The sequence below is a fragment of the Lagopus leucura genome, unplaced genomic scaffold (genome assembly GCF_019238085.1).
Source record: "Lagopus leucura isolate 7727_CA_CO unplaced genomic scaffold, USGS_WTPT01 Super-Scaffold_100021, whole genome shotgun sequence".
Taxonomy (NCBI): domain Eukaryota; kingdom Metazoa; phylum Chordata; class Aves; order Galliformes; family Phasianidae; genus Lagopus; species Lagopus leucura.
In genome coordinates, this window is record NW_024962274.1 from 10,595,692 (window position 1) to 10,608,116 (window position 12,425).

The 12,425-nt window shown below is 55.6% G+C and overlaps 1 protein-coding gene across 1 annotated transcript; it reads right to left on the reverse strand.

The window, feature by feature from the left end:
* Positions 1 to 124: 124 nt before the first annotated feature.
* On the reverse strand, positions 125 to 7,657 carry TSPEAR (thrombospondin type laminin G domain and EAR repeats). Its single transcript, XM_042878478.1, has 12 exons — positions 7,324 to 7,657; positions 5,988 to 6,208; positions 5,663 to 5,901; positions 5,496 to 5,586; positions 4,932 to 5,088; positions 4,479 to 4,610; positions 3,793 to 4,025; positions 2,747 to 2,933; positions 2,276 to 2,505; positions 1,616 to 1,803; positions 1,250 to 1,351; positions 125 to 982 (listed from the first exon to the last, which is right to left on the reverse strand). The coding sequence occupies exons 1-12, from the start codon at positions 7,403 to 7,405 to the stop codon at positions 829 to 831; spliced, it is 2,016 nt and encodes a 671-aa protein (XP_042734412.1). The 5' UTR covers positions 7,406 to 7,657; the 3' UTR covers positions 125 to 828.
* Between the last annotated feature and the right edge of the window lie 4,768 nt (positions 7,658 to 12,425).

Consider the following 12,425-nt stretch of genomic DNA (forward strand, 5'->3'; position numbering starts at 1 on the left):
TCCTCACACCTTCCTTGCAGCCCCCGCTGGTCCTGCAGAGCCCAGGGGTGACCATGCAGTCCGGGGAGCCATGAACCAAAGGAAGAGTCCCTGGTACAAGCAGAGCAGCTTCAGTAGCCACAGCTTGTGGGGGGTGCAGCAGTTTATTTGAGCTCTGGTTAAGCAAAAGATGCCCCCAGATAAAGGCAAGGAAAAGCATCCCCAACCCTGTGCAAAGGGGTGCACAACCAGCATCAGACCGGGCAGTAGATGCTAGTGATGTGCCAACACACATCTCCAAATCCCTTTGAACAAGTGCCAGTGTCAGGGTGGCCTGCCCTGCCACCTGCACTGTGCTGGCAGTGACACAACACCTGCCTGCCAGCTGCAGCTGCAGCACATATCCGTGGCTTTGCACGATGTACACACATTGCTCAGCCTGCACACACAGCCTGCAGCCAGACACAGAGTGTGGGGCAGCATCAGGCCCACGGGCCCTGGCACACCGTGGCCCCAAGCATTGGGCAACCAGAGCCAGCCTGAAGCCAGCATTTCCCCAACTTCTCATACATCATTTCCTCCCAGCACCATGCACCCGATCCAGCGGCACGTGTTCTTCTCAGGCTTCTTCTCCCCTGGCTTTGCACGAGCTCCAGCCACCATAGCAGAGCTCTGAGACCCTTGGCTGGAGATGGCTGACCAGGGAGCTCCCACCCTTCTGTCCTGTGGCACGCACAGCCCCACGGGTACTGCAGCTGTCCCCAGGCTCTCAACGTGCCTTGGTCCGTCCTCACCTCAGTGGCCAGCCCACTCACATCCTGGCAAGGAGCTGAGTGTGCTTCAGGCACCTCAGGTGGTTTTCAGCTTGAGCACCTTGGAAAGGGGCTCCTTGGCACTGGAGTAGAGGAGGTAGGAGCCCTCTGTGGTGTTAAATGCCTCCCAGTCTCTGCAGCCAACAGTGGGAAGGTGGTGAGCTGCCACGAAGCCTTCGTAGCCTTGCCACCTGTGTGGGAAGGACAGTCAGCTGGGGGCCTTGCACCTTCTTTTATCATCCCACAGTGGTTTGGGGGTGGGAGACACCCCTTGTGCCTGGAAGCTTGGCGGAAGTGGGGAGCAGAGGCAGCAGGATCCCCCTGTGCCCATTCTGTGCCCTCTCCGGACCATCTCCTTGCTGTACCCATGTCCCCCCACTCCCCCCAGGCACATTCCAACTCCTGGGCTGTGCCAGGTTTGGCAGTGAGCTCACCCTACCCCAGCCATGCAGCAGTACCTGTAGATAATGCTGTTAATGGAGAAGGTGAAGCCATCAAAGGAGTTTGCTACCACCAGAAAGTAGTCATCTCCAACCGAGAAGAACTCCCAGTCCAGGGCACTAGGGGATGAAGCAAGCAGAGGTGGGTGAGATGTGCTCAGCCCACACTGAGCTCTTGCACCTGGCCATCCCATCCCCATCTCGTGCTTCTCCAGCTCCACTGGGATCTGCTGCCCAGGACCTGTCTCCCATTGCCCTCCTCCACGTCCCTTTGCGCAGGCGGTGTGCAATCCCACATGAACCCTCCAGGAGACCCCTATGTATTTTGGGGTGTTCAGGGGAAGGCCATGGACTGAGCAACACCCCAGCTCCTTGCACAGGTACCTGTAGGTGAGGAGGTCCTGGAATTTGACAAACATCTGGGCAGTGATGTTCAGCTCATAGATGGAGGAGTTGATGGCATAGAAGTTAGAGGGCGCTGGGATCCTGCTGTCATAGCTATGGCTGTTAGCCACAGCCAGGAAGACTCTGTCCCCAATGTGGAAGACTTCCCAGTCAGCAGCCCCAAAAGTCTGTGGAGAAAGAAGCCACCTGAGAAGCTGTCCTGGACATGGACTAGCATATGTGATGCAAGTGCTGGGAAGCAGTGGGACCTGCTGGAGGGGCAAAGGGGAGGTGACCTGCTCTTAAACCCAAGGAAAAAAGATTTATAGAATTCAGAGAATCATTAAGGTTGGAAAAGACCTGTAAGATCACCTGTAAGATCTCAACACCAACCCACTCCACCATGCCCACTGCCCACGTCCCTTAGTGCCACATCGCCACGACTCTGGAACACCTCCAGGGGCCGTGACCCCACCACTTTCTAGGGCAGCTGTGCCAGTGCTCTTCCTGAGAAGTTTTCCCTCATATCTAAACTCCCTTGGTCAGTCCATTGCTGCCTTTCCAGAAGTCTAAGAGGATCAGCCTCTGAAATGATTCCCTGGCTTGTCCCAGCACAGAGGGGGAATGGAGAAGCAGCATTTGGCCGGTGGATGACCTTACCAGGATGGACTGGAAGAGCTGGAAAGAGCCACTGAGCCAGATGTAGATGTGAGAATAGATGTTTGTGGATGTGCCATTAAACGTGTTGGCCACGGCCAGGAAGGAATAAGGCCCAATAGCAAAAAATTCCCAGTCATAGGCTCCAGAGGTTGGGATTGTCTGGTTGGTTTCAAAGAGCCCCGTGCTGGGGTTCCACCTGTATATCACGCTGTCTATGTTGTGGTTATTCCCTGAAGGAGACAGAGATGTGCAATGAAGAGCATCTGGTTTGCAAGAGAAACGAGACCCTGCCAGGAGTCTGACTACACAATATTTCAGCTCTGGAGGGAGTGAGGGTGGTCCTTAGCCCTGCTTGATGTGTGTGTCCCCCAGAGGGCCCTTCTCTGGTGCCGGTGGAGCTGATGTCCAGCAACAGACTGGTCTAGGGCCCAGACTGGGCTTGGACTGGCTCTGAGAACAAGGGCTGGGTACCTTCTCTGTGGTTGACCACTGCAAGGAAAGCCTCTCCCTCAATGACAAACGCCTCCCAGTCCCTCGCGCTGTGCGTGGTGATCCTCTGATAGGTGACGAACTTCTCCTTCCTGTGGCTCCACTTGTATATCACAGAGAACTCCTGCCCCCTGTCATTCTGCTCAAAATTAGCCACTGCTAGGAAGATCTGAAAAAGAACAAGGCAGGACACTTCCATTTTCTCCATTTCAGATGTGGCCCTGAGCAGCCTGTAGGCAGCACAAAGCACCCCAGGGACACAGATGGAACAAGGGACACAGTAGGGTCTGCAGAGACCCACTGAGATGGGGCAGGGATGATGCTTTGCTCTCATTGGCCTCCACAGCTGCCCAAGGTTGGGCTGAGGACCAGCACTTTCGTGGCAGGTGTGGCAGCAGCAGCCCACCCAAGTGTCCCAGGCAGGGTGACAGCAATGTCTTGGAGCTCAGTGGGGACAAGGATGTGTGGCTGAGTGTGACACCGTGCTGGTGACACTGGTTGGGGGGGGGGGGAGATGGGGTTCAGGGCCTGAGCCTCAAAGGTTCCCATGGGGAAAAGTTGATCAAATTATAAAAATAAAAATCACAGCTATAACAACCAGATAACAACCATAATGATAACAATGCCCTGAAAGAAAACATTTTCCAGGCCAAAAAAAAAAACTCCACTGCTTTTGGCATTTTGGGCTGCTTCTTCCACGTAAAGCCCAAAAACACACTCAGAAAAAGAAGGGATTTGGTTTTCTTCTAAACTTCCTCTTTGGAAACAAATGCAGACCCAATCCCCCCACCCTTAGCATGCACCCTTAGCACCCAAGAGCACCCCAGGATCCCTCCAGGTGGCTCTGCTCCCCATGGGGGCTGCCAGCTCCCCCCATTTCCTTTCCTCATGCCCTCACCCAGTGCTGCTGCAGGTTTCCCAGCTCTTGGAAGCAGACAGTGCCCTGGAGGAAGCTGGGGTGAGGCAAAGCTAATGTTGGGCACCTGATATTTGGTCCAGCCCCGAAATAACCTTCCAGGCAGCCTCACCTTTTTGCCTATGGTGAAATACTTCCAGGACTGAGCTTGGTAGGTGGGGATGTTCTGATAAAGCACAAACTTCCCATCGGTCCACTTATAGATGGCTGATCCGGGGGGGCTGTGCCTGTTGGCAGTGGCTGCAAACAGTCCAACCCTCGGGATGGTGAAGACCTCAATGCCCATCGTCTCAGAGTTGGTCACCAGGTCCTGGTATTCTTCCACGTAGTCCAGCCGCTGCTTGACTGGGAGACCACAAAAAGGAGCCAGGTTCAAACTCAATAACCCCGCAGTTGGACTTAAGCGATCCCTGTGGGTCTCTTCTAACTCAGGATAATCTATGAACGACTGGAGCCCTTTTTGCAGGGCCTGGTTGCCCCGTGACTTTGTGCAGCAAGGCCACCGCAGCTGGAAGGACATGGGGTCACTGTTATTGCACACACTGGTGTCTCCGGTTTGTGATGAGCAATGAATCACAGAAAGGCTTGGGTTGAAAGGGACCTCAAAGATGATACAGATCCAACCCTGCTGCAGCACCCCCAGTGTGCGTGGCACAGCTCTCAGTGAGCCTGGCTGTCCTGCCTGGGCAAACAGACCTGGATCCTGCCCCAAGGTGCTGGCAGGGTGAATCCCTGGCCTTGGAAGAGCTCCCCCTGCCCCACAGAGCTGGGTGCTCACAGCATGAGGCTGATCATTACCTTCCAGCATGGAGATCCAGGCACTGCCATCACAGAGGTACAGCCCTCTCCGGGAGGCATTGAACCAGAACTGTGCCTTCTCCTGCTTGGTGCAGGGCGGACGGGACCCCAGGGTCACCTTCATGTTGGTACCTGGGCACAGATGGAACAAGGTAAAGGTGGGTACCCTTCAGATGGATAATGGAGGAAGAACTGGGCATGCCACTCTGATTCTGATGGGCATCAGGGAGCAGGGGGACGGCATCCCGGCACCAAGCCAGAAACCTGTCTGCTCACACCTCCAGGAATCAGCAGTGTGAGCCCATCACTGCCAGGTTACCCGGGGACATCAAATCCCATCTCACCCGCTGGACCCAGTCCCGTTCTCCCTGCAGTTGTGCCCACCACCTGCCCCGGTTCCCCCACCCTTCCTCGTCTTCCTAAGCTCAGAGCAGCCCACAGCTCCCTACTGACCATGTGGGTACTTCAGCACCTCGTTGCTCACTGCCTTCACTGGGACATCCTGGAGAACCGCAGGGATGGAGAGCGCTGTGGCTTTATGGTTCAGGGCTGTGCAGATGCGAGGGGTGGCATCGGCTCCAGGCAGCAGGACAAGCTGCCGCAGCAAGCCCTGCAGAACGGGATGGACAGCATATCCAGTGGGACTGAGGGATGGGAGCTGCAGGAATACATCACCCGAGCTTCCCACCAGAGGCCCATTCGCTTCCTTCTCCCCTGGGCTGCATTTTTCAGATGCCTGTTAGGTACCAAAACCTCTGCCCTGGGGCAATGGAACAGCTGGCAAGGCAGGAGCATTGGCAAGGACTGTGTGAGCCGCAAGTGACTTTCCCTGCCACCACACTTCCTAACCACCGCTTGGGACTGGACCTAACCCTTCTATCAGTAAGAATGTGCCATCAGCTGGCTTTGTGCCTCCAAGTGCCACCAGCCTAACAGAGGTGTCCCCACAGCCACATGCAGTGTCCCTGCCTGGGGACCTCCATCCCACAGCCATCCCGACACCCACCAGGACCCTACCGTGAAGAAGCCTTTCCTCCTCCTCCTGTTGCCCAGGTAGAAGCTGGCTCTCTTCACTGACAGAGAAGCAGGAAACGGCGTCTCGACCACCCTGCGATGGGCAGAGGGCAGTGTCACAGCAGAGCCAGAGGAGCACCCCATCTGCTGCATCCCGCAGCCCAACCTACACGTCCTTGGGGAGGCCGCAGTCCACCGACAGCGAGAAGGACTGTCCAGAGACGGCCAGCACCAGCGTGTGCCAGCGGCTGTCGGCCAGCGAGACGTTGCGGAAGGTGACACGGTTCTGCCAGCCGCCGGCGCGCTCTGGACTCCAGAAGAGGAAGTGCAGCTTGCTGGGTGAGTAGCGCAGCCCCACCAGCACGCCGGGGCTCTCCTCTGCCATCAGCGTGAAGATGTACTCGTTCCTCTGCGGGAGGACGCGGCGCTGAGGCCGACACGCTCCACGCCCAGCCTCGTGCCCGACGCAGGGCCAGGCCTGCCAGCAGCGCTCACCTTGGTGGGGACGGCGAGCACCCGCAGGGTGACGATGATGGAGAACTCCTCGGGGAAGCGGTCGCAGTGCAGGAAGAGGCGCGAGGCGGGGAAGGCCAGGGCGCGGGGCCTCGAGGCGTGGAGCTGGAGGCCGCTCAGCCCCTGTGCCTGCAGCACCCCCATGCCATGGGCCGGCCCGCTGCCAGGGAGCAGCTCTGCCAGCACGTCCAGCGGGCGCAGCTCTGTGGGAACACGGGCATGCAGGGTGACAGCGGCCCCAGATGCAGGCTGCCAGCCGGGCACGGGCTCTCCCAGCCCAGCCCTGCCTGCGCACACGCACACGTGCTTCCCTGGCAGAGCCTAAAAACCTTCATTAAGTAATTATCCCTTTTCCCAGAGGAGAAAACAACACGCGCAGCCCCAGGGCATCATCCAGATGGAAAAACTAGCACCAGGAGACAGAGCTCTGCTTGCACACATCTGGGAAGCAGCAGCCCCTGATCCGAGCCATGGCCCTATGCTCATCACAATTCCCACCAACGGGCTTTGGGCTCCTAACTGTGCTACAGCCTGGACTGCTTGGGCTCGGGGCAGCCAGGCAGGAGGGGCTGTGAGCGAGGCTGGCCAGCACGTGTAGATGTTTTCCTGCTCAGCCTACAGTAGGGAACCTGCATTAGCAGATTGGACTAAACAACCTCCAGAGGTCCATTCCAAACCCTATGATTCTCTGAACTAGAACCAGTTCTGGGGGAAGCACGTCCTGCCTTGGGCACCTTGCTTCAGAAAGGATCAAAATGAAATGCATGTTTCCCACTTCACCCAGCAAAAATCACAGGCTGAGTTCAGTCCTGGGTTTGCAGAGAGGTTTCACAGCCCCAGGATGAGCCTACAAGTGGGAAGAAGGGCAGGAGGTGGGCTGGAGGCTGTGCCCACATTCAGCAGCCAAGGACACGACCTCACTGAGGTGGTTTCCTGTTGGAATCAAAGCCGTGAGTCCCACTTTCCCTCCCACATCAGTTGTTGCTACCGATCACAGCTCCCAGTGGTTTGAAAAGCAGCTGGAAGCAGTTTCACCCCAAGACAAGCCATGAACACACCAAACCTGGGCCCAAGCACCTAAAAACCAGAAATTTTCCAAGAGATTTTGCCACCGGGAGGATGTAGGATGCATCTTTCACCCAGAGATTCACACCACCTGTGCACCCCAGCTCCGGGCAGAGGCCAGTGATGTGCCTTCATGGGCTCCGCACAGAGCGTGTTTCCCAGGGTCTGCCCTGGCAGCACAGGAGTCCTGCAAGATATCCCAGCACCACCAACCTCTGCAGCTCCCGCCCGCACCGCCAGCCCCAGCTCCTACCTGTGCAGTGCTGCCAGCTCCTGCCACCCCCGCCGCACGCCCACTGGAGGAGGACAGCCCAGAGCAGCAGCGGGGCCAACATGGGGCTGCCTTCGGGATGCTCAGCCTTCTGGGTGCTCTCACATCATCTGTCGGAGCAGGGCTAAGGGCCGGCTCTCCCTGCCCCTGCGTGGGCACTGCCCGGCTGCAGGCTGTGCCGGGCTGGCCGCGGCGCACAGACATTTAAATGGGAAGACGGCGGTGGGAGAGGAGGAGCCCCGTTCCTTCAGAGAGCTTTTATCTTGTGCCCAGCCCTCTGCAAGGCGGCTTTTGGGAGGGATTCTTTTTTTTTTTTTTTTTTTTTTTTTTTTTTCACTTCCTTTCAGTTTTGGTGATTCATTTTTCTGAGGTCACATGGGGGAAAGCAGGACATCGGCCCCTGCCCACAGAGGCCAAGGTGGGCACCATGCTTCCCCCAAACGCACCAGGCTTTCGGCAGCAATCCCAACCTGTACTGGGCAGATCCTCCAGTTTGCTACACCCTGCTCCAAGAGCCAGACCCTACGAGGGACATTTCCCTCCCTTGCAGGTGATGTCCGGTCAGTCTGCCCACACCCAGGGCACAGCTCCCAGCCTAGGGCTGGGCATCGCAGCTGGACTTGCTATGGGGAGGGCAGGGATGTGCCAAGTACCAGTTTAGAAACCCTCGAGGTTACAGCGCTCAAACAGGAGACAGCAGTGGAAAAACTCTCTGCGCACTGCGAGCGCTGCTTGGTTCCTCTTGCCACAAAGCAAGTCACTTCCATCCTCCAAACAATTGAAATTAGCTCCCCCCACCCCAAAGTTTTCCTGCAAGGCAAACTGCAGAATGGAAAGCTGACGGCCAGCACAAAACGACAAAACATCGAGAAGCAAACCAGGACTTTTTTGGAGACAAGCCACCAAAGGTGCACACGCCAACACAGCCCTCGGCCCGAACCGTACAGTGACCACTGTGCCCCACAGCCCTGCAGTCACCCCACGTGGCAGTGCTGCACACATGTGTCACGTTAGCATGGCCCAGGGAGCTGGCACCATGTGGGGACATGCGTCAGCGGCCAGATCTGTGCGTGCTGCCCGAACACCAGCAGGGAAGGCTTTCCACCAGGACACAGCTAACACTGGGGACTTCACTGGCTAAAACACCACTGGCAGCCAAGGAGGACATCAGCAGACTCAAGGTCACAGCTGCTTCTGTGTCCTGCAAAAGCAGAGGGAAGTCAAGAGGTGGGCGAACAAACCTCATGTGCTTTTGGCGGACAGGGCTGGCTGTACAGCTTGAGGTTGAAGCTGGTGAGGAGAGGGACAGCAACAGCCCCAAAGGGTTTTCACTGTTCTTCAGCTTGGGAACCTGTAGATGATGTGCCCTGGGAAACCAACCTGCATTGTTAAACAAGGGCTTGGGAGCACCTATGCCCGTGGCTGCGCTCAGCCCAAGACCCGCTCCTTGTCCCAGCAGCACTAGGAATAGGGCTGCAAAGCTGTTCCTAAGCACACATGCACATTCCTGTGCTCACAAGCAACTGAGAGAGGACAGACTGAGACAAACAGAGGAGATGTTTGCCTAGTTCCTATGGGTTGTAAATAAAACCATGTGGCAGCGCTGAACAAAACGATCCTTGGACTTCTCCCAAAAAAGTTGGGCCATCCCTGGATGAAGAAAGGTTGAGAAGCATGTCTGTGGACAGCACATTTCAAGCAGAGCCCACATGCAGAGAACAGAGCGAGAAGGGCACCCGCATCACTGCAGGGGTCCTGCTCACAGCCTAACCGCTCCCTGGGTGCTCCAGAGGGACTCACACCACGTCCTTCACATGGATGATAGAGAAGCCCAGTGAGGATGGAATGCATGGGTTTGCTCCTGGCTGATGCTCCCAGCAAACACGAGAGACAAATCATCACGTGGGAGCAGGCAGAAAACGCAGTGCTGGCATCCCCCTTCCTCAGCTCTGCTCTTTCTTCCGAGTCAAGATCCTTTCCCACGTTTCCTGGAGCAGCTGCGGCTCCCCAAGGCCAGCCCACAGAAATCCCCACGCCAGTAAACCTGTCAGCAGCACCCGGCGACTGTGGCTGCCATTAACCCCATCCCCACCTAAAAAACTTCATTCCCAGAAATTTTGGATGGGTTCTGCCAGGAAAGTTTTGGCGAAGGGCCACGTGGATTGCAAAAGGCACCATTTTTTTAAGAATGCCACTGCAAAATCACAAAGCGCTCCGACTGCAAGCCTTGCCACCAGCTTCCAGAGGCAATTCTGGTCCCTCCATCCCACCCTGCTGCAGCATCAGCACTCCATGGGCTCCCAGACAGAGCTAGCAGCCTCCTGCCCTACATGGGAAGCTCTCGGTGTTGGCCTCGCAGCAGACAGCCACTGGGTGACAAATGGACGGAGATACCAAAGCAGGGAAGCCCCAGGACTTGTGCCCACATGCCTGGGATGTTCTGTGGCTCTGGGATGTTCCCTGATCCTACACTCACTAGCCCTACAGCAGCCGGAGATTCTCTAACCCAGGCACCAAACCTGGTCAGAGCCACTCTGCTCTGCTGCTGCAAGGAGACACCCTGCCCTGTGCCAAAAAGCAACTCACGGTGCAATTGCACTGCTTTCCCCACGGACAGCTCGTATTATTGTTAGTGATCATTCAGGCTTTGTCAGCTCAAGCTGCCCATGCTTACAGGCCGGTGCCGAGGCACTGCCCGACATGCAAACACACTTCTTGGAAGAAGGCTGAGGGCAGCACGGTGCAGGGGCAGCGCACTCTGCCCACCCGCACAGCTCCTTCTTCTGCAGCATCCGGGGAGGGAAGGGAACAAAGAAGGAGAACAATTGCTATTGTTTCTGCAGACATTCTCAGGGCTGGTTCCGCTGCTGCCCAGAGACGCAGGCCACACAGAGGCCCTGCTGTGCTTAGAGCTGCACTGATGGCAGCTCCCATCCCTATCCCAACCTGCTCACAGAGCTTAGCATGGAGCGCCAGGAACACAAGGGCTGGGCAAGCTGGCCACCAGGCAGCATTGGTCCTGAGCTGGCCCGATAGAGAAACCCTACTGGGCCATCCCCCCAGCAGCCAACCATGCCCCATGCTATGCAGATTCTGCAGGGCCTCCTGGGGCTTGGCTGTACCACCAGGTCCAGGAGCCTCCTGCAAGAAACACCCAGTCCTGGAGAGCCATAGCGCGGGGCAAGCCTTGCCCCCGCATGAGATTTCACCCACCTGAAGTTGTTGTCACGCCAGCCCAAATTTGGGTTGCAATTTGCCAAATTGTTTTGGCATGGGAAAAAAAAAAACCTGCTTTGGGGCAAGACAGCTAACCTGGCTGTGGGCGGAGAGACTGCCAGCAGCCGGCCCAGCATCCAAGAGCGTGGGTGCCCCACACCCCCCGGCATGCTGCATCTTGCAGCCTGCTGCTTTGAACCCACCTCCTGCAGCCCCCAGCCTCTCAGCCCACAGGTGCCCGGTTCTGTGCAGTGAGGGGAGGCTGGAGCTCACGCACGGCAGCTGCCCTGTAATAACCCACCGTCCGTATCATTACCATTAATTATATATTAACATACCCCATAATCTGCGTTGCTGCTGCAGTTCCATCCCAGGGTGTGAGCTGCTTTCAAAAGCCACAGTATGGGACTGAGTCAGCACAAATTGTGTCACCTGATTCAGGTAGTGGCAATGGACCCAGTGCTGAGCACCTTCATCCTGCTGTCAGCCATGGCCTTACTCAGAACAACATGATGCAGTGCCCTACAAGTGGATGGTGCATGGTCAGGAGCCCCAGGAAGAAATACTGCAGGAATTGCTCCTGCAAGTCTGCCCTCCTATTAAACTGCTTTATGTGAGTAAGAAGTGCTCAGTATTTACAGGTCTTGTCGCATAGTTTGCATCTTAAGAACAGTTAAACAACAAAGTATGCTGAATCTAACACTGTTGTGCACCCCTGATCTCCAGCCAAGGCCACGCTGCAGGTGGCTGTGCCTCTCTGTTCTCACAGAGGCAGAAGACACACAGCATCCTTCCCAAGACACAAGTCAGAGGAAAGCAAGAACCTTCCAGAGATGCAGAGCTCCATCCTGAAGGCAGCACACCGCCTTCCTTCCATTCACATCCAGCCAAAAAAAAAAAAAAGAAAAAAAAGCAGGAGAGCACCCTCTTGATTGCTCTGCCCTGGAGCTGCAGCCCTTTCATGTGGTTCCAATGCCTCTCCCGCAGCAGTTTGCACTTTCAAAGAACAGCGTGCAGGCACACACACACAACACAATTACTGAATGGCTTGCATCCCACTGTGTGTGTTCTGACACTGCTCCTTTTGCCAAGAAGAAAAAAAGCACACGCATGTATATGTAGGCATACACAAAGGCTCTCGAAAAGACACTGCTTGCATCTTTACAGCTCTGTCGAGTCTTTATATACAGATAGATAGATATAAGCCTAAGGCAAACATAACCCACAGAAAGAGTTTTTGTGTCTTTTTTTTTTGTTTTAATCTTTAATACTTAGCTTGCATGCGTAACACCTGTAGCATTCTGACACTCCCCAAGGAATGTATTTTATAGTAACTGTTGCAGGCAGAAAAAAGGCAACGGCTCAGAAAATTATTGCTACTGGCTAGCATTACACACCTTGCTAGCGTGAGTACTCTTTCAAGGAGAGGATTAAGCTTTCAGGGGAGGCTATTGCAGCATCCAAGTGGCAGCTTTACAAGCAGGAAGGTCGGGGTGTTCCCCAGACAATTGTCTGTGCATGGAAACTCTCAGTGCAGGCTGTGCTGAACTCTGCTTGAGAGCTCTGTTTTGGGGGCACTATCCAATTCCTCCTGAGAATCTCCAACTAACTGTCCTTCCCCAATCTGACATCTGGTATCGGCACTCAGGATGATACACAGCAGCTCATGATTCACCTGTTGCCATAACAAGATGTTCCTAAGCCCAGAGACTGAGATCATCACAAAACCTTTGTTAGAGGCAAACTGAGTCACATCTGTTGGCTGCCAGATTTTTAGTTTTCTTTGAAAGATCAAGTGATTGCCATCACTAGAGACAAGATACTTGCCTGGAAAGCCCCAGCAACTGCATCAAGTCTTTCACATCTCT